This window comes from Protomyctophum bolini, assembly GCF_963924005.1.
Source record: "Protomyctophum bolini genome assembly, chromosome: 19".
NCBI classification, from domain to species: Eukaryota; Metazoa; Chordata; class Actinopteri; order Myctophiformes; family Myctophidae; genus Protomyctophum; species Protomyctophum bolini.
Window position 1 is genome coordinate 35,627,173 of NC_137880.1, and position 23,152 is coordinate 35,650,324.

Sequence of the window (23,152 nt, forward strand, 5' to 3'; positions counted from 1 at the left end):
TCACCTTGGATGCTCCTCTTGAAGAAGGCCTTGCATCCCTCACAGGACCAGACGCCGTAGTGGTATCCTGACGCGTAGTCGTGGCACACGGCGCAGAAATGGAGGTCGGCCTTGCCCCCCCCCGATGACACCACCGATGTCTCCTCGCTGTCCTGCGAGCGCTTCCTCGCCATCTTACTATATTACAGAGATTCAAATGCTCAGTGTTACATTTAACAGAGTGTAAAAACATTCCACCAAAAAAGGGCCCAGCAGGACTGAGGAACAATGCACTACATCAGTGGTTCCCAAAGTGGGTTTCCTCCAGGGACCCCCAGGGGTCCTTGAGGGAGTTCCAGGGGGTCCGGGGACCCCCCAGGGGTCCTTGAGGGAGTTCCAGGGGGTCCCCGAGCTAAATTATAGTTTGGAACCAAATGGACCCTTATGGGTCTGTAACTCTGAGAGTGTACAAATGGTCCATTTGATTTCATTTGTACACTCTCAGAGTTAAATTAATGTTAATTTTATAATATGAATGGGGGTTCCAGAGATAGAAATACCATTAAATGGGGGTCCGTAGACTAATGCACGTCAAACTGGGGGGGGGGGGGGGGGGGTCCATGAAATTAAACGGGTTGAGAACATCTTCTTTCATGGGGGTCAAATGGGGAGTCTGCGGGGCTAATTAGTGTCAATTTGGGGGTCCTTGACAGTGGCGTAACATAGGGCAGTGCAGCCAGTGCAAAGCACTGGGGCCCAGCGCCCCCTAGGGGCCCATGAGGGGAAGGGAAGAAAAGAAAAGAAACAGCTGACGGGCGCTGTTTTGTGAATACACACACACACATACACACAAGCAGAAGGGGCAGCTAGCTGAGCTATGGGAACAGGAGGAAGACATGGAACCTGGTGTCTAGCAAGGCGCTAGGCACAGCTCATTGGTCAGTACTCTTCATAGGCATGCAGCAGAGCCAATCATTATGCAGTATCATATCTTAGCAACTATTTCACCACGCTCCGGTCCACAACATTGAAAAAACAAATGGACGCTGTTGTTGACAGCCAACTTAAGTGCCAACAATCTTATCAGAAAGTTCTAGTAGTGAGATAGAACTAAAAAAAGAAGAAAAACGAAGTGCAGAGCTGAGTGGGAAAAATATTCGGTGTATTTTTATGAAACAAAAGCTTTTCAGTTTCAAAGTGGATATTCAAGCTTTCCCTACAGCTGCAATGTTGGTGAGTTTAATGTTGTTTAATGCAAGCAGATGCAAATTGATGGTCACTTTATATCATTATAATAAATCTAGAGTTGCAAATTGCAAAGGACTGTGCTGTCATGTGCCAGTTAGCCCTGACAGGGACACATATAGTGGCATCATTTACTGATGTTTGCACTGCATTAATGTTATATCTCACCATACCTGTCACTGTAGAGTGCAGAGCACTCATTCTCCAAGCTAAAGTTGATAAAGACTTATTTAAGGAGCAGCATGGGACAAGAGACTCAGTGGACTGGCTACGCTTTCTATTGAGAACTGCAGAGCGAGGGCTTTGGACCTGAGAAGCATCATAAATGACTTTGCTGAGTACAAGGCCCGTAAGGTGACCTTCTAATAAGTGAGTACATCCATTCCATGCTGTGGTTTTATAGTGGCATATAATGAGCTGTGTTTTTTTATTTTTATGTTTGATAGTTTGGAGACATCAGGCTGTGGTAGTTTTGTTTTTGTGCCCAAGTCAGGGCAGGTTGTTTATTGATGAATATACTGTATGGACACTGAGCTTGGCAGCTGGTGCTGTCTGCATGTGGTGCTGAAAGGCTGGTGCTAGTGTGATTGATTGAATTTTTTTTTTTTGCAGAATTACAGTACATTTTAAGCACAAACTCAATTACAACGACTGTTAACTTACTCAATGCTGTACCATATGTTCTCATGCCAATAAAGCCCCTTTGAATTTAATTGAATAATTTAATTGTGTGGCCGGTCACCTCACCTGTAATGTTAGTTTATACCTATTGTGTGTGTGTGTGTGTGTGTGTGTGTGTGTGTGTGTGTGTGTGTGTGTGTGTGTGTGTGTGTGTGTGCGCGCGCATAGGCACGCGCACGCACACTTGTTTATGGCGGTGCCGCGGTGGTGGGGGGCCTACAAAATATTCTCGCACCGGGGCCCACAATGACCTCATTACGCCCCTGGTCCTTGACCACTGCACTACGTACAGTACATACCAAACATATTTGTAATCAGCAAAATCCTCAGTGATCATTTAACGCCGAAACATACATTTTGATTTGTATATACAGTAAGTTAAAACAAATTACGTTTTAACCCCAATTTGTGCCCAAGACGTCTTCAGACGTCTTTAGAATTACTGCATGGTGTTTTTTTGGGTGTTTTTTTACTCCACGTCACTATTTTGAAATAAAACAAGGGCATACAATGTGTTTAGCTCCGAGAGTAAATGTAGTTGCTTTTAACCCATTCTGGGCGGGCACCCCTTTTGGTGTTTTAAACATTATGTTATAATTTAGCTATTGAAAAATAGCAGATCTACAAGCTCATAGCGCGCCACCGAGTGGCGTGCTAAGAGCTTGTAGGTCTGCTATTTTAGAAAAATCATGTGGTGCAAAGCTTTGAATATTATACTCTTTCAGAGCGAACGTTTTTAACTCAAATCTTTGCTTCTGGGCGGTGGGTCCCTGAAACAACACATTTTCAGATGGGGGGGGTCAGCGGCCAATTTCATATATTTTTGGGGGTCCTTGACATGAAATATTGAGAACCACGGATATAGAAACATGAGGTTTTTCAGAAAACAATTTTTTTGAATTTCGACGTCAGGCCTAAATGGGTTAACCCATTCTGACCGGGAACCCATTTCGGTGTTGGCATCATGTTATGCTTTAGCTATTGAAAAATAGCAGATCTACAAGCTCATAGCGCGCCACCGAGTGGCGCGCTACGAGCTTGTAGGTCTGCTATTTTTGAAAAATCGAAGAACGACTGACATTTTTAGAATCTGATCTCAGGTCAGAATGGGTTAATCAGACCAGTGTGTGTCCAGTGGAAACCTCGTATGAATCTGATCTCAGGTCAGAATGGGTTAAGGTAAATGAACATGTTATATTCTGAGTCCGACTGCCATGCGATACCTTCTGTCCATCAGGGCGCTGCTGTCCCGCGAGGAGGAGGAGGAGGAGGAGGAGGACGACATCTCCACCCAGGGCCCGTGGAGGGCCTGGCCGTGCTGCGGGCAGGACTGCGGGCGGTGCAGGGGGGGCAGTGGCGCCCCCATGTGGCCGTGGTGGTGGTGGTGGCGGGGCCAGAACAGGGAGGGGGGGCTCATGGACGACTGGCGGAGGGCGGAGGAGGGGCAGTCGACGGGGAGGCTGGCGGCGGCGCTGGCGTAGCTGAAGAGCGCGGCGGCCGGCCCGTAGAAGGGGATGGCGGTGAAGTCGTGGTGGTGGTGGTGGTGGGCCAGGTGGTCGGTGTAGGGCGAGGGGATGCAGATGGGCTGGGTGGCGTCCAGCGGCGGCAGGGTGGGGGACGTCGACGAGGAGTTCAGGACGCCACGGACGCCCACTCGGCTGGAGTCCACCTCCTGGAGCTGCAGGAGGGGCTGATCCCTCTGAGCGGAGGAGGAGGAGGAGGAGGAGGAGGAGGAGGAGGAGGAGGAGGCAGCCATGGCAACTGGCACAAATACAGCTCCCAGTCGTCACTAAACAAGCAACATCTTCCTCCTCCAAGCAGCCAGCCAGGCAGGCAGTCTGTGAGGGAGGGAGTGATAGCTATAGGCTTTATAGTCCCTGAGGAAACTGACGTGGGGGATGACAGGAATGGAACAGCGGTGGGTTTGTTGTTATAAAGCTACAACCTGGTAGGATTTGTTGTGTCCTACCTGGGGGGATGCAAAAATGGGGACTACAGTACAGGTGATATACTGTAGCTCTCGTTAACCAGTGGTTCTGCCCAACAACAACAACAACAACAGGGTCTTATGAGAACAAGTTCTCAATAGAACAGGAGGAGGACCACCTCCAGCCACCACATTCGTTATCTGTTCTATTCCGAGTGCTCTCATGCAGTACAGATTAGAAGAGCACCGTCAGCTTGTGAAACATCCGAGGGCCGTCGGTCGGTCCGTCCAGTGCAGAATAGACCGTGTTCTTCTTCCAGATGTTGTGCAGCAGACCCAGTGCGCGTCCCAGTGCCGTGTTCTCCTTCCAGATGTTGTACAGCAGACCCAGTGCGCGTCCCAGTGCCGTCACATGCCTCTGGCATCAGCGAACGTTGACATGCGGTCTGCGACGAGGGACAGGATTCCACCTAGAGGGGGATTAAGGAAAGCATCGGTTGGAGTATGTTGTAATCATTTGTACGCAGTCTTTGTAATGGAGAGGGGTCGTAGGGTGTAAACGGTGATTATGGTGTAAAGAAACGGGAGATTATGTGAACAAATGAAGAGGCACTTATTTTTGTGTAGCCATGATGAGTCACATCAATGTAACCAAAGGGTCCAAGGGTTTTTTAACCCATCTAGACCAGAGTTAAAAACGTTCACTTTGAAAGAATATATATTCAAAGATTATAGCAGACCTACAAGCTCGTAGCGCGCCACTCGGTGGCGTGCTATGAGCTTGTATGAGCTTGTAGACCCCCAAATTGACACGTGTTAGCCCACAGACTCCCATATGAAAAGATATGCCAGGGACCCCCATATTAAAGAGAAGGTTTTTAGTAGCAGTGATTCTCTGTTGGTTCTGGACAACAGTGTATACCACCTGGGCAGTGGGCACTGCACTCCCTCCCTGTGGAACGTGTGTTTAAATTTGAAGTCGGTCCTCGAGTTACGTGGATTACATTACGGACACGTACAGAGAGAGACGTGGTGCATTTATAGTAGAATCACTGTTCCCTATAGTCTCACGTTGCATTATCATCCGTCTATCGGTGCATCTGGGGAAATCTAAATCCAATACTGTTGTATTATGTATGGTCTAGAAACGTGGTGAGAATGCCCACTTGCTGCTTTTGAAAAGCAACTAGACTTGTGCCCACTTGGGAACCTACATATTGGTGGTAATCATAAACCCGTCTGTGTAAAGTCCTTGAGCAGAGTTAAACGTGTGAGGAGACTGTCTCAAGAGTGCAAACGGACTGTGAAAAGTGGACTGACTAATGGCAGGTGTGGGGAATAAGGCTGGCAATGAGGCTATGAGAGATAGAAATGCCATTAAAAGGGGGATTAATATAGTAGATTATATAGTAGATTAATATGCATGTCAAATTGGGGGTCCTTGAAATTAAAGTAGTTGAGAATCACTGCTAGAGCCGTAAAAATCTTATCTCTTATGGGGGGCGACTGGCATATCTTTGCAATTTGGGGCTCGGTGACATGAAAAAAGTTTGGGAACCACTGCTTTAGATGTCACCACCAGGTGGGCATAACGGATGGTCTGGCTACGGGAGACTTAACCCATTCTGAACGGGAACCCATGTTGGTGTCAGCATCATGTTATGCTTTAGCTATTGAAAAATAGCAGATCTACAAGCTCGTAGCGCGCCACCGAGTGGCGCGCTACGAGCTTGTATAGGTCTGCTATTTTTGAAAAATCGAAGAACGACTGACATTTTTAGAATCTGATCTCAGGTCAGAATGGGTTGATCAGACCAGTGTGTGTCCAGTGGAAACATCGTATGAATCTGATCTCAGGTCAGAATGGGTTAAGGGTGATTTATACATGGTTGGGTAACGGTATGCCACGGGTAGCTCTTCCGTAACTAAGTGCTGTGATGGGTCTCGGCTTGGGCCTCGGCTGGTTGGAGAAAGGTTGGAGAAATTCAGGGATTGGAGACAGATGGCACAAATGCCTCCTAGCAATATAAAAGGTTATTTCTCTCCCCCCTAGGCTAAACTGGAGCATGGCCACAGATCCAAGATCACTTTGATTTGTGATATATATATATTTGCATTCCCTTTCCCTTAGTTAATTTGGCAGGAGGCCGACACGCCGTTAAATAAAACGACTCGTTTTAAATCTTCGCACGTTTCCCCTTTTGTTATTGCACTAGAGTCGGGCCATAACTGCATAGTAAAATGCTCAAACTAAATTAAGAGAGGACTCAGTGCAACAAGCACTGTGGTTTGTTGCGTAGGGCTGGAGGATTTATAACTTCTAATCTCAAGGTGCTCCTGAATCAAGACGAGGCGAGGTGGTGACGGTAGGTGAGGCTGCAGCACATTGCAGACCATTATGTGTGGCGGTTGCAACGTTGCCGTGGGAATTCCTGTGCATGCATTGCATAATAAACGCCTTTCACTCAAGGGGTCTTTGAACTGATGACATTAGGGTGCGTGGCGTCATCATGGCCTCTGCTTTGCTTGTTGAGGCCGTAAACTAATCCTGGGAAATGGTGTAATCAGAGTGTCACACTCTGGTCTGAGTGAAGTTAGTGTAGGCCCAAAAATGGCACTGAACCAGCTCAAAAATAGTGAAAGGTACTGAAAACAAGTCTTTTGATGAACAATCAATATGTTTTTATTCACCTTTCACTATTTTTGAGCTGGTTCAGTGCCATTTTTGGGCCCACACTACCTTCACACTAGGACAAAGTGTGACACAGAGGATGACTTTGGATGGGCTGATCAACCATGTATGTTTTGTAAATCTTATTGTTGGTTGTTTCCCGTTATAGTTTGTGCTTTGTGACACGAGGACCCCCCTCGGAAACAAGTTGCTGCAACTCATTGAGGCTTATCCTCCATGGAAAAAAACTAAACAAAAACCCCAGCTGAACAGATATTTCAGTTGTTCCAGTACAGTGTGGTTATGCCCATTTCAAAAAGAGAAGTAAAAGAAGATTTGCACCAAAAGTGCAAGTTGGTTTCACTCTTCTTTTAGGGACTGGTGGCAAGCAACTTTATTTTGTTCACGAGTGTTCACACAATCTAAGATATGCGTTCACTTCATAAACATGATCAAACGTCCTCCTCCTCATAGCTCTGTTCAGAGCACTCTGTCTCTATACATTATCTTGCTCTCCATCCCTGACACACAAACATGCATCAGCTGACTAACGTTAGCGAGCGAGAAAGAGTTTAAAAAGGGCATGAAATGTATTTGAAAACGGACAACCCTAAACCTGCCGTGATCAATGGCAGACTGAACAGTGATGCATTTTGCCCCTCAAATGTCCATATGCACCAATAGTCTCTGTGTGCACATTATGTCTGTAATGACAGATAGTTTAAAAAGTTCCATCGTTCCCAAGTAGGCACAAACAAGGGACTAAATTATTTTCTCTCCTATGCCACCAAAATGTGGAACGCCCTACCAACAGTCATTAAGACATGTCTCCCCTTGACTCCTTCAAAACCGCTCTCAAAGGGCACCTACGGACGGCTGCAATTCGAAACTGGCCCTCGTAAAATCTGAATCACCCCCCAACAGCCCCCCTTTTTCCCCTCACTGTATAATATGTTTCTTTTCCCTTTTTGCTTCCTATATGATGAATTCCTGTTCTGTTCTTTAACTATATAGAAGTGTCTATTTGTACGTCTCTAAATGTTTTGATGAATTGAAACATGGTGGACCCTGTTGTAAACAAGTGTAACGCTTAATTGGGTCGTCCACTCCACTCACAGTTAACAGTCTTTGTATTGAGTTTGTGCTAGAAATGTACTGTAATTCTGCAAAACTGTTAATAAATACTTCAATCAATAGATGAGCCAATGTTCCTGACCGTGTCCCGACCTGTCTGTGTCGTGTCTCGTCTTCAAATGTGTTCCTCTAGTGACTCACGGTTCCATCTAGCAGTGAAGACTGAAGGGTCTTGTGTGGGTTTGAAACTTTGAACCAATACAATCACAGCTATTAAAACGCTAATTAGTTAGCAGATGTCATGCGAACAGTTCTTGTTTCTTTAGCTAGCTCTCTCTCTCTCTCTCTCTCTCTCTCTCTCTCTCTCTCTCTCTCTCAGTGCTTTGAACACTGCTTCAAGGTTGCTGTTGAGTGGTGTGACGCTACAAGCTGTGGGGGAGAGAGAATGAATAGGTGCTAATTATGGAGTGTTGGGTTCTGGGTAATCGTAGGTATTTATTTTACTTTGTGTGTGATTGCAGTGGTATTGGTCAGGTTTCCAGTGGTATTGGTCAGGTTTCCAGTGGTATTGGTCAGGTTGCCAAGCATATCCCTACTATGTGTCAATACAGTTTAATGTTTGTTTTTAGTTCAATGCCCGTTTTAAAAAACGCCATTGAATGAAGGGAAAATGTTACGTCATCTTGTCCCTAACACAAACATTAAATGCCAGTAACAATAATAAATATATATATAAAATATTTCATAATCATATGAATGGTGTTTTATGGCAAAAGAAGGGACATTAACACTTAGTCCACCATTGGCATAGATCTACGTAAATTAAAAGCAATTAATAAATGTTACGCTTAATGCCAATGCCGTTGATGTACGGCAATAGGGCATGCAAACCTTGCACCTTTGGTATGCAAATTCGGGGGATGCGCCATTTTGAAGGTGATACGTCACTATACATAATATTATTAAGCCAACAATGTTACGAGCAAGCTTGAAAAACATTTGACACACACAACACACCCACACACACAGGTGGTGTAAGGATAACTGCATGTGCCGAAAGATAAACGGCACCAGAGTTAATCATTCTTAGATGGCAGAAGTCTCCCCACAACAGTCAAAGTTTGGCGCACACTCACCTATTACCTTCTTGGCATTAAAATGCTCTGGGTATCATTACACATCCAAAAGAAAAGACCTATTCATTTGGACCCAATAGTTCAATGAAGCTAGGATTTGGCCACGTAAAATAACGCAGTAATTCTTAACTGTTTACATGTTAAAAGGGAAACTATCAGTCAGTTGACAAGTCGTGAAAAATAGCAATAATTAAACTCTAGACTACCAATTAAAAGTAATGAAAGCGAGAGAAAGGGGGAGTGGATCATACTATTTTTTTTATTATAGTAATGAACTTGATTTATATATAATTGTCATGTTGAGAGCCAGGTATAGCCAAGTCAATGAACATTCATGTATTTTATTTCTTGCATTTTTGGTATCCGAGCGCACAGTTGATAGGAACAACTTTTAATGGGCACAAATTAAATTATTATTTCCACCGATTACACTTTTTCCTATCAGTGGTATATATATATATATATCCAGATGTCTCCTAGCAATCACTCTGGCTGTCCCGTCTGCGTGAGACACTGGCGCTCTTAGGGCCGATTCATACTCCTATTTTAGAGCCGAATAAAAGTCTGTTCGGCGCTGTAGAGCCTACAATGTGACGTCATTTGAGGTTCGGGGGGGGGGGTACCGTCCTAAAGTCGTCTCTTCGGTGCTACTGAAAATTTCTGACGAGCCGAAATCATTTCGGCACTACAGCGCCGAAACAGCAGTAAAATAAGAGTATGAATCGGCCCTTAGTCATGCTTCGTTTGTCCCCCCCCCCCCTTTTTCCCCTCACTGTATATGTTTCTTTTCCCTTTTTGCTTCCTTTATGATGAATTCCTGTTCTGTTCTTTAACTATATAGAAGTGTCTATTTGTACGTCTCTAGATGTTTTGATGAATTGAACATGGTGGACCCTGTTGTAAACAAGTGTAATGCTTAATTGGGTCGTCCACTCACAGTTAACAGTCTTTGTATTGAGTTTGTGCTTGAAATGTACTGTAATTCTGCAAACTGTTAATAAATATTTAAATCAATCAAAAACCAACTAGTTGCTATGACAGTCACTGCTGTGAAGTAATTTAACCACATCCTAGCAGGTGAGGAATCTGCGAAAAGACACTGCATGTGGCATTATAATTTATGACTTGTTGTGAGCTTTTTATTTTCACTAGGTGTAGGGCCAAAGAAAGGAGGGGGCCAGGCTAGACTCTTAGAAAAGGTTTACCAGCAATTAATTTGAATGCATTTAGGATTTCTTGAACAAGAATTCTTTATCGATTTATGAACAAGAAATCGTAAATGGATCAAAGTGAGTGAGTCCTGGTAATATTTTTTCCAAGAGATTATTTCTGCCAGAACCTTGCGCCCGACACACACATACTGTGAACTGTCTCGTCTTGTCTGATGAGTGTCTCTTTTTCCAAGGCCAGGTATTGAGGTATTATTTTTAGTAATGCAACCTCCTGCTGCCTCCTACATTATGTGCAACAGGTGGCTGTTGAGTGATATCCAACGAGCACTCTCAAACTCTGACACTTTAGGAAAAAAAATGTCTTGACAGGAAGTAGAATAAAATACATGGAGTGTTACAAAAGTGAGTTGCGAGCCTTTGCGAGGCTTTCCTTCTCGACAGGAAGTAGCTCATAAGTCATAACATGTCTACGGTGGATTTCTATGAAACAAAAGTTTGAAATTTGAAAGAGGATAATTCAAGCATATACGGTACAGACTATTCTGTTTGGATGAGTGGGCTGTCAATGGGAAGTTGCACTTAGTTAGCACCTTGCTGGCAAGATGGCCGCGGTCAATAGACCCCTTAACCCATTCTGACCGGGCACCCATTTTGGTGTTAGCATCATGTTATGCTTTATCTATTGAAAAATAGCAGATCTACAAGCTCATAGCGCGCCACCGAGTGGCGCGCTACGAGCTTGTAGGTCTGCTATTTTTGAAAAATCGAAGAACGATCTGACATTTTTAGAATCTGATCTCAGGTCAGAATGGGTTAATCAGACCAGTGTGTGTCCAGTGGAAACCTCGTATGAATCTGATCTCAGGTCAGAATGGGTTAACAATTGCACCTAGTAGATTGTACCTAGTACGGTTCATACTTTTGCCCTCTTTTTGTTTGCACACAGGAAACTGTGACTGTATCAAATAGCTTAATACACATTTCTATATACATTTCTATGTAAATCCGTATGAAGTGTGGGGCGCTCTTATCATAAATCATCTCATTCCGGGCCAATTTGCGTCCTCACTTTTGTCTTCAATGTTTGTTAACGAAAACTGGCCATTCATAGTCAATGGCATTCAATGTTTGTGTTTGCACAAACACTCAAAACTGGCCACTCATCGCCAAAGGCATTCAATGTTTGTGTTGAGACAATCTTTGCGTTTCCACAAACCCTCAAAGCTGGACATAGGAGGGGCTAGCAGCCCTCAAAAATCAGCTGATTGACGAGAAATTTGGCGCAGAGGTTGTTCCTTGGCATCCTACAGGTTTGCACCCACATTCCTGGTGGAGACAATTATGTGAATCTTGATGACACATTTATTTACATGAATGAATTCACGTGACAATTAAGGCTTGCTTGCATAAAGTACACAGCTGAATACTATTGTTAATGTCACAGTATTTATTTTGGCAGAGTGGTTTATTTATGGGACATGGATCGGCTTTATTAAATCTTAAAGATAGATTTATGTGGAGCACAGATGATTGATGGAATTAAAAAGCTGAGGAGCGTGCCGTGAACACGCCTTCAGAACGCCAGAACTTATGAACTTTGATCCGTGATGACAATCTAATCTTACTTAAGAAATTTGCAATTTGGGTTTTATTATAGCCTATTAAAATCCAGCAAGCCACTCAACTAAAATGTCCCGAAAGATAGATACTGCACAGACAGTACACAACCTTGTCAAAACTTAAAGGCTACTACTATAAATGAGTATTCACAGCTCTTGTGTTTACGTAACGGCTAAAGGAGTATAAATCCTCAAGACTACCATTGCTTGAATTCATCTGGTCTCCCAGTTCTATGTTAAAACCAGCCCTGCTAAATGGTGCCTGGGCCAGAAGGACCAGTGTGGGGATTATGTATGTCTACGAACAACTAATCCTTACTTGGGCACCGCTGGACCAATTGCCACGAAACTTTGCACGCACACTCATTAGGCCATGGAAAAATAAATTGGTCTCATGGTGGCACGACAACAGGACACTTCACGGTTTGCCTTATATAATTCTTGAAATGATAAAAAAAAACGTTTTTTCTTCTTTGAATCATAACACAAGTCCCCATTTCTGCCTGACAAGATATTTTGGCATTTTGCTTTTTTCTTAAAGCTAAATTGGAACACATTATACCCCCGTAGTCACGTAATCATGTGCTTGTGATTTTTCTTGAGGGGCCTCATTTGCAAAAAAATTATCCAAATCTCACACGCCTCTAAACGACGCAGAATCATAAGGAGCATCACACATGATGCTACAAACTGTTCACTGCAGAATCATAAGGAGCATCACACATGATGCTACAAACTGTTCACTGCAGAATCATAAGGAGCATCACACATGATGCTACAAACTGTTCACTGCAGAATCATAAGGAGCATCACACATGATGCTACAAACTGTTCACTGCAGAATCATAAGGACAGCATCACACATGATGCTACAAACTGTTCACTGCAGAATCATGAGGAGCATCACACATGATGCTACAAACTGTTCACTGCAGAATCATAAGGAGCATCACACATGATGCTACAAACTGTTCACTGCAGAATCATAAGGAGGATATCACACATGATGCTACAAACTGTTCACTGCAGAATCATAAGGAGGATATCACACATGATGCTACAAACTGTTCACTGCAGAATCATAAGGAGGATATCACACATGATGCTACAAACTGTTCACTGCAGAATCATAAGGAGCATCACACATGATGCTACAAACTGTTCACTGCAGAATCATAAGGAGGATATCACACATGATGCTACAAACTGTTCACTGCAGAATCATAAAGGAGCATCACACATGATGCTACAAACTGTTCACTGCAGGATCATAAGGAGCATATCACATGATGCTATACAAACTGTTCACTGCAGAACCATAAGGAGCATCACACATGATGCTACAAACTGTTCACTGCAGAATCATAAGGAGCATCACACATGATGCTACAAACTGTTCACTGCAGAATCATAAGGAGCGTCACACATGATGCTACAAACTGTTCACTGCAGAATCATAAGGACTCATCACACATGATGCTATACAAACTGTTCACTGCAGAATCATTAAGGAGCATCACACATGATGCTACAAACTGTTCACTGCAGAATCATAAAGGAGCATCACACATGATGCTATACAAACTGTTCACTGCAGAATCATAAGGACAGCATCACACATGATGCTACAAACTGTTCACTGCAGAATCATAAGGACAGCATCACACATGATGCTACAAACTGTTCACTGCAGAATCATAAGGAGCATCACACATGATGCTACAAACTGTTCACTGCAGAATCATAAGGAGCATCACACATGATGCTACAAACTGTTCACTGCAGAATCATAAGGAGCATCACACATGATGCTACAAACTGTTCACTGCAGAATCATAAGGAGCATCACACATGATGCTACAAACTGTTCACTGTAGAATCATAAGGAGCATCACACATGATGCTACAAACTGTTCACTGCAGAATCATAAGGAGCATCACACATGATGCTACAAACTGTTCACTGCAGAATCATAAGGAAGGAGCATCACACATGATGCTACAAACTGTTCACTGCAGAATCATAAGGAGCATCACACATGACGCTACAAACTGTTCACTGCAGAATCATAAGGAGCATCACACATGATGCTACAAACTGTTCACTGCAGAATCATAAGGAGCATCACACATGATGCTACAAACTGTTCACTGCAGAATCATAAGGAGCATCACACATGATGCTACAAACTGTTCACTGCAGAATCATAAGGAGCATCACACATGATGCTATACAAACTGTTCACTGCAGAATCATAAGGAGGATATCACACATGATGCTACAAACTGTTCACTGCAGAATCATAAGAAGCATCACACATGATGCTACAAACTGTTCACTGCAGAATCATAAGGAGCATCACACATGATGCTACAAACTGTTCACTGCAGAATCATAAGGAGAGTCACACATGATGCTACAAACTGTTCACTGCAGAATCATAAGGAGAGTCACACATGATGCTATACAAACTGTTCACTGCAGGATCATAAGGAGCATCACACATGATGCTACAAACTGTTCACTGCAGAATCATAAGGAGCATCAGATCACACATGATGCTACAAACTGTTCACTGTAGAATCATAAGGAGCATCACACATGATGCTACAAACTGTTCACTGCAGAATCATAAGGAGCATCACACATGATGCTACAAACTGTTCACTGTAGAATCATAAGGAGCATCACACATGATGCTACAAACTGTTCACTGCAGAATCATAAGGAGCATCACACATGATGCTACAAACTGTTCACTGCAGAATCATAAGGAGCATCACACATGATGCTACAAACTGTTCACTGCAGAATCATAAGGAGCATCACACATGATGCTACAAACTGTTCACTGCAGAATCATAAGGTAGCATCACACATGATGCTATACAAACTGTTCACTGCAGAACCATAAGGAGCATCACACATGATACTACAAACTGTTCACTGCAGAATCATAAGGAGCATCACACATGATGCTACAAACTGTTCACTGCAGAACCATAAGGAGCATCACACATGATGCTATACAAACTGTTCACTGCAGGATCATAAGGAGCATCACACATGATGCTACAAACTGTTCACTGTAGAATCATAAGGAGCATCACACATGATGCTACAAACTGTTCACTGCAGAATCATAAGGAGCATCACACATGATGCTACAAACTGTTCACTGCAGGATCATAAGGAGCATGATCACACATGATGCTACAAACTGTTCACTGCAGAAGCACGACTTCTTGCCTTTCACAGATGTGTGGGAGGGTTGAGCCCATTTCTTGCAAAAATAAAGTCATAAAACATGAGTTTTATGTCATTAATTAAAAGACAACTATATATATACACACCAGTGCCTCACAACACAGACAAGACAGCAAGAAGGACTACTAGAAAACAGAGTTAGACTAGAGTCTTCACAGATGTGTGGGAGGGTCGGTCGAGCCCATTTCTTGCAAAAATAAAGTCGTAGATCATGAACGCGTGCAAACAATGCATCTTTGTGCATCATGTAAGGTCTTGCTGCCGGTCATGTTTTATGTCATTAATTAAAAGACAACTATACACCAGTGCCTCACAACACAGACAAGACAGCAAGAATGACTACTAGAAAACATAGTTAGACTAGAGCACAATGTTGATAAGAAGAATCAAACTCCAATTTTAATGGCAAATTGAGAGACCTCTAAAGCAGAGGTTCCCAACCGCTGGTACTAGTACCACTAATACTTAGTACCATTAGTGGTACTAAGTACCACTAATGGTACTTGAGCACCCCTCTGGTGGTACTCAAGAGTCGTCGCCCCAAAATAAGGAGAAAAAGACAAAAGTGTAATGAAATATTTATATTTCAACCAAGCAATTGGTTGAAATGGGCTCTCCAGCCGTGCTGAAATGAGCAGGACAGCACACCTGGCCATTAATAGAAGATTTGAGAACGGATTAAATCACGTTAGAAATATTATCAGTTGTGCTTCAGTCAGAGCAGCAGCAAAATTGGCTTAGGAATGGAACAAAAACTAAACAATTCAAAGAATAAATTATATTTTTTCTTCCGGTGATTAAAATCCTAATAGGTGAATACTGAATAGGATGGGGCAGGTCTACTGTGTTTTAACCCATTTAGGCCTGACGTCGAAATTAAAAAAGAATCTCTTCTAAATTCTGACAGTTTTCTGAAATACCTCATGTTTCTGTATCAGTGGTGCTCCATATTTCATGTCAAGGACCCTAAAAATGATATGTAATTGCCAATTGGCCCACAGACCCCCATCTGAAAATATGTTGTTCCAGGAACCACTCAGAAGCAGAGATTTGAGTTAAAAACGTTCACTCTGAAAGAATATATATTCAAAGATTTGTGCCATATATTCACAATTTTTCAAAACTAGCAGACCTACAAGTTCATAGCGCGGCACTGTGAGCTTGTAGATCTGCTATTTTTCAATAGCTAAGGTATAACATAATGCTTTAAAACACCAAAAGGGGTTCCCGCCCAAACCTTACTAAGGTGGTACTTGGAGTGTCAGATAAATTTCTGTGGCGGTAAAAAAGGTTGAGAGCCCTGGCTCTAAAGAACAGGCGTCCAAATATCGCTTTCACGTCTGCACTTTGAGGCCACCACGAACATGAACAGTTACAAACTCTACTCCCCACGCAGCTTCCACGTGTCCTGACGACCAGGGGCGTCATGTTAAGTCCCGAACAAAAGCCACCTTATTAGCATTTGAATGCCCAAGTTGGGCGGCCCAACACCTCTTGCCCTTAATACTTGGGTGCATATTGGCTTATTATTTTAACCGTGGGTGTTTCAGCTACCAGGCACCCCCGGAGTCTCCGCGCCTGACGACTGCAATCCACAGCCCTGGGTAGGCAACCAGGATTTTGAAGACATTTTATAAATGTCGATGTCAGGCCTATGTAAATGGAATGCAAAGTAAATATTTTAACCCTTAGCCTGTTTTAGCAGGTTCTCAAAGGAAACACACATACACACACACACACACACAGCTGTACTAACGATGGGTTTCTGCTATAACATACAGTCTATGTGCTGTATACGCAGACAAAACACCTTGCAAGGCTACACAGCCAACCAGAGAGCTCGACCTCAAGGCTACACAGCCAACCAGAGAGCTCGACCTCAAGGCTACACAGCCAACCAGAGAGCTCGACCTCAAGGCTACACAGCCAACCAGAGAGCTCGACCTCAAGGCTACACAGCCAACCAGAGAGCTCGACCTCAAGGCTACACAGCCAACCAGAGAGCTCGACCTCAAGGCTACACAGCCAACCAGAGAGCTCGACCTCCTTCTCTGCCCCCTTTCTTCTCCACTCCGCTGCCATCGTCCTGCTTCTCTCAAACAGACCAGTGGTTCCCAAACATTTTCATGTCAAGGACCACCAAAAAGACACTAATTAGACCCCCCATTTGAAAATACATGCCAGGGTCAGGGACCGCCAGTTTGACATGCATTAGTCTACGGACCACCCATTTAATGCCATTTCTATCTCCCCAATTTATATTGTAAAATAAATTTAAATTTAACCCTAAACGGGTGCATTTGTACACTCTCAGAGTTACAGACCCATAAGGGTCCATTTGGTTCCAAACTATCATTTAGCTGGGGACCCCCTGGAACTCCCTCAAGGACCCCAGGGGGTCCCTCAAGGACCCCACTTTGGGAAGCACAGATCTAGACACAGTGCACACACTACAACAGATCTTCTCTCACAGATGCTTATCAACGATCATTAAATGCATGTATGGCTGGTGTGTGTGTGTGTGTGTGTGTGTGTGTGTGGCCTGGAGATAAAAGTATGACTCAGCTTGTTATTACCGTATTATTTTTGTTTACAGAAAGCACTGGCCGTCAATCCGTCATAATAACATATAGTGGGAGAAAAGAGGACGCTTGGTCAATAAACAGTGTCAAAGGCACAAAGTGAGAAGAGAACTCATTTAGGAAAGTGTGCTTGCTCCTCAGAGGACAGATTTCCCGCCTGTCCTACCCAGGGCTATACGTGTCAGTCATGGTGGGGGTGAAGCCAACAGGACACGAGGAAGCTGCTGGAAGCAGTGTTGTTTTTAGTCGACTAAAACTACGAAGAAAAATGTACTACATTGTTTCACAGACGACATTCCAATTGACTAAAATGTGACTAAAACTAAGTGAAAACTATTCAAGAGACTATGACTAAAACTAAAATGAAATGTTGCTGCCAAAAACAACACTGGCTAGAAGAGAGTTTGTGCGACAGACAGTCAGACGAACATCTGTGTGGTACCCACTACCCACTACGGGAAGAAGTGACAGTGCTTGTGGATGTGGACTCAGTATTAAAAACTCCCATATCTGCTGGGCGAAGTACAACAATGTGCAAACACAGCAGCAAGATTTGTGAGTTGCTGTGATAGGAGAAGGATATCAAATGGAACACAACCACCCTAAAGACTAATCATTGTGTATATTCCTGCACTATACCTGAATCGAGTGATCTTGGTACATAGAAGTTGATCTATTGAAGATTCTGACCTTCAAAGTACATAATTTTTGTTTTGATTGTATTGCTGTATATTGTTGTATTGTTCTTCCTGCTTTGGCAATGTAAACGTATGTTTTCTCATGCCAATAAAGCCCTTTGAATTGAATTGAATTGATAGTGCTGCAAGAATTGTCCAAAAATGACGTTTGATTATTTCTCTTTATTTTACTTATGTTATCTTACAGCCTAAGCCTAATTTTTGTAAGGGTTTAGTTAGTATACAAACCCGGGACTTGTCTGAGGAACAGAGAAACATGACTCCAATACAATCCTCGCAAGAACTTGCAGTTGTTTTTAATTCGAACCTTAATTTGTTATAGTCGATATATATATATATTTTTTTCTTTTTAATTCAAATATTCCTTCGTTGGAATATGGAATATATGTTTGCAGCCCTGCTCAGTCAGTATGGTCCCCTCAAGACGTGATTCTGAGTAAAACAAAATAGCAGATCTACAAGCTCACAATCAGACAATATTGTAGATTAGTATTTTCCTCTATTCGTGACACAACAACGTAAGGCTATATATAATGGGCCACTTAACCCATTCTGACCTGAGATCAGATTCATACGAGGTTTCCACTGGACACACACTGGTCTGATTAACACCATTCTGACCTGAGATCAGATTAAAAAAATGCCAGTCGTTCTTCGATTTTTCAAAAATAGCAGACCTACAAGCTCGTAGCGCGCCACTCGGTGGCGCGCTATGAGCTTGTAGATCTGCTATTTTTCAATAGCTAAAGCATAACATGATGCCGACACCAAAAGGGGTTCCCGTTCAGAATGGGTTAAACAAGCATCTCACACATTTTCAACCTTGTCTCACTAATCCTTATATTCTCTATTATATGCTATCATTATACTATAATATGCTCACTAATGCTGTCTACTACCTCTCTGTCTAAGAACAGAAGTCCTAAAAGCTTTCTACAGAACTGTATTCTATGGAAAAACTAACATTCATACTTAAGACTACAAGAGGATAAATTCTATAAAAAATGGGAAAAGTGGAATCTCTTCTCTCAGCCTAGCGATATTGCAATAGAATTTCATTGAATGAATTTCGTTGAATTGTAATATGAAAAATGCAGCCTTTTTTCTTTTTCTTTCACTTTTTGTCTTTTTTCCTTTTCTTTCCCGTATTGTCTTGTTAGTTGAGTTTTTGTCTGTCTGTTCTTCCTTCAATAAAAATTAAGTGAAAAAAATAAAATAAAAGCTTTCTACAGAGGCACCACAGAGAACATCCTTCACTGCCTGGTATGGCAGCTGCACCACCGACCCTAACCACAGAGCAATGCAGCCCAACGCATCAGCGGATGTGATCTCCCCCCCATCGAAGACCCCCCCCCCCATGTATGACGATCGTTGTCAGCAAAGCTCATGGAGTTATGAAGGACCAAAGCCATTGACTGTTTGAGATGCTGCCGCATGTAAAACGTTCCACTGGGAATAGAAATAGGACTGCAAAAAAAAAAGCTTCTTTCCCCGAACAATCAGATACATGAAGGAACTGATAGGAACCAGAGCGAAACAGCCACAGGGCCAAGGAAAACGCTCGCTAGCGCTCATGAATGATGTGAAGTTTTTTTTCCCACTTTTAACGTGGTCAAGAGGCCATGCACTCTGGGCAGGTTCTATACAAAGTATATTTATTTATAATTCAATTTACAACTATTTATTACAACAATATTATTATCCTATATATTCAATTTCAAAAGTCTCTACCGTCTTACTCTGTATGTAGCACGTTCGTTCGTTTTGAATTCAGTTTCTCATGACCTTGGGCGTTTGAGAGCCAACTCTTATGACGTTTTGAGTATTTTCAGAAGGAGACAACAATTACGCCAGGATACTAAATCTTTAATCACTATTTGTGGGGTAAAAGACAAAATGTGTGGGGGGGGGTGGGGGGGGGGGGGAGGATTTTCTTTTTTGTTCCCTTTGAAGTTTTGACCTTGACTTGAAAGCTGCCTCCTTTGCTTGTCAAGCCATGCAGCTGCTTGTCCAGTGTGGGAGAAAAACTCCCACCTACGACAGGCTGCCGCTGCCATATCCCATCTAGACCTGAGGACGATTCTACAAATGTCTTCTAGATCCGGACAGTTTTCAGAAAAACCCCCATGTTTCTATGCCAGTCGTTCGCAAACATTTTCATGTCAAGGACCCCCAAAAATATATGAGTTTGGCCACCGACCCCCCCATCTGAAAATATGTTGTTCCAGGGACCCCCCCCCCAGAAGTTAGTTAGAGTTAAAAAATAAAACGTTCAAAGATTTGCAGTACATTCTCACGATTTTTCAAAAATAGCAGACCTATACAAGCTCGTAGAGCGGCACTCGGTGCCGCGCTATGAGCTTGTAGATCTGCTATTTTAATAGCTGAAGTACAACATAATGCTTAAAACACCAAAAGGGGGTTCCTGCCCAGAATGCCATAAACAGCACATCAGACACAAAGCCTCGCCACCATCCTGGACGGATTGGCCATTATGTCATGTCCACCGACCAGACTGGAGAAGGATTCCTTTCATGTTCGATTCATCCAGGGTTGTGCTGAGAGGTTTTTACCCATTCTGGAGACAGGAACCTCTTTTGGTGTTTTTTAAAGCATTGTGTTATACTTTGGCTATTGAAAAAAATAGCAGATCTACTCTACAAGCTCGTTTTTATTTTTCAAAAATATCGTGAAAATGCAGCACAGATCTTTGAATATATATTCTTTTCAGAGCGAACGTTTTTAACTAAAATCTTTGCTTCTTGAGGTCCCTGGAACAACATATTTTCAGATGGGGATCGGCGGCCAATTAGATATATTTTGTGTGGGAAAAAGTTTGAGAACAACTGACGACTGAAACATAGGTTTATCAGAAAACTGTCAGGATCTAGAAGGCATTTTGTAGAATAGTCCTCAGGTCCTAAATGGGTTAATGCTCAATTTATTCAACACATGACATTTACACATCAGATCTGACGGATCAGTAGAACAGCATTCTTATGCCATCAGCCAGTTGCAAAGTTCAGCAATTCTCTACCGTTTGTCGTTGGCCACAGATTGCAGATCCTCTGAAACATCCACTGCCTTGCTCAAGGGAATTACCATAACCATTCATGGTGTAATAATGAATAAAGTGTTTTCCAGCCCAGTGTTTCCCCATTTCCCTGCCTAGGGATTCCACATTTTAGACACTTATGGTTGTTTAATAACAAATAATATAAATAGAATCATGCTCAAAGATATGCCCTTGTTACACACACGCACACACACACACGCACGCACACACAAGCACGCACACACGCACGCACACACGTTATCAGTAGGTCCAAGCCAAATTAAGCCAAAATGTGAAGTGATAGAAGTGTTCCCGGATGCTGGCCAGAGGTGAATGACTCTTAAACAAAAGCCCAAGGCTGCAGAGCGTTCCCATCCTTAATCCATTCTGACCTGAGATCAGATTAAAAAAAATGTCTTCTACATCCTGACAGTTTTCCATTCTGACCTGAGATCAGATTCTAAAAAATGTCTTCTACATCCTGACAGTTTTCCATTCTGACCTGAGATCAGATTCTAAAAAATGTCTTCTACATCCTGACAGTTTTCCATTCTGACCTGAGATCAGATTCTAAAATTGTCTTCTACATCCTGACAGTTTTCCATTCTGACCTGAGATCAGATTCTAAAAAATGTCTTCCACATCCTGACAGTTTTCTGAAAAAGCTATGTTTCTATATGTCAGTGGTTCTTCGATTTTTCAAAAATAGCAGACCGAGTGGCGCGCTATGAGCTTGTAGATCTGCTGTTTTTCAAAAGCTAAAACATAACATAATGCTAACACCAAAAGGGGTTCCTGCCGAGAATGGGTTAAGTCTCACTGCCTCCCCAGCGCCGGGCGGAAACGGACACGGCTTCTCTTACGGGTTGCAAAGGAAAGAAACTACCTCCCAGTTTAACCCATTTAGACCCGAGGAGGTACCGGTACCTCCCAGTAGAACCCATTTAGACCTGAGGAGGTACCGGTACCTCCCAGTAGAACCCATTTAGACCCGAGGACGATTCTACAAATGTCTTCTAAATCCTGACAACTTTCTGAAAAAGAATAGTTTCTCTGTCAGTCGTTTTCATGCCAAATAATATATGTAATTGCCTGCCGACCCCCATCTGAAAATATGTTTTTTCCAGGGACCACCCAGAACCGTTAAAATCGTTTGCTCTGAAAGAATATACATTCAAAGATTTGGGCCACATTTTCACGATTTCTCAAAAATAGCAGATCTACAAGATTGTATAGTGCGGCACTCGGTGCCACGCTATGAGCTTGTAGATCTGCTATTTTTCAATAGCTAACTATAACAAATCGCATGGTGGATGCACCTGGGACGTATCCTGAGTGATGTATCCTGAGGTCAACGGGGTTTCGGGGTCTCTCAACATCATACAGTACCCCTCACTCGGGCGACCCAGCCGGGAGTGATCAAGTCCCGACTTACGTCCCAGTATAGCTACCCTCGATCAGTCCCACTATAGGGAAAGACCAGGGGCACACAATCCGTTGGAACTACTCCAGAACTACTCAGTGCCAGGGCTGGGAGGTACACTAATAAAGTATATCATAATGCAGTTCAAACACCAAAAGGGGTTCCCGCCCAGAATGGGATAATATCGGGGAGTGTGCAGGCTGTGGAGGTGAAATCTGGTACATGCCAGAGAATGCTGTGGAGGTTGTTTTGGCACCGGCGCCATCCAACAAAATGAAGCAAATCCGGCCATCCATTCTCAAGTTAATTTTCTAGACAACACAGCAACTGATTTAATTTTTAATAATATCCTGCTGCCACCCATTGCTGTCAAACTTTAATGACAGAATGTGGGTATTTTGCGTGAGAAAGCACTGGTGTTTCTCAGATCTGACATCATGTGAACTGTCAATCCAATTTAATTTGCTTCCAATGCCAATTCCAGGACAGAACTACCGTACTCGTGTAGACAGACAAACACTAGCATGATTCTAGTTCATTTAACCGTGAAGGTCCATTTTAACACCGAAGCAAGTTCATTTAAATTTAGACCGGAGACCAGATTCTACAAAATGTCTTCTAA

The 23,152-nt window shown here is 42.9% G+C and overlaps 1 protein-coding gene across 3 annotated transcripts in view; it reads right to left on the bottom strand.

The window, feature by feature from the left end:
- Positions 1-23,152, bottom strand: part of LOC308334301 (estrogen receptor beta-like) — a 272,603-nt gene that overhangs the window by 242,792 nt on the left and 6,659 nt on the right. For 2 of the 3 annotated variants that reach the window (XR_013965882.1, XM_080790979.1), the window contains exons 2-3: positions 3,129-4,302; positions 5-177 (exon numbers count right to left, since the gene is read on the bottom strand). Coding sequence is in view for 2 of the 3 variants with exons in the window: in XM_080790979.1 (XP_080647105.1) it covers positions 5-177; positions 3,129-3,661 (706 nt within the window). In the remaining variant the exon portion in view is untranslated. The remainder of the gene's footprint in view (positions 1-4; positions 178-3,128; positions 4,303-23,152) is intronic. The other variant, XM_080790980.1, reaches the window with a different exon arrangement.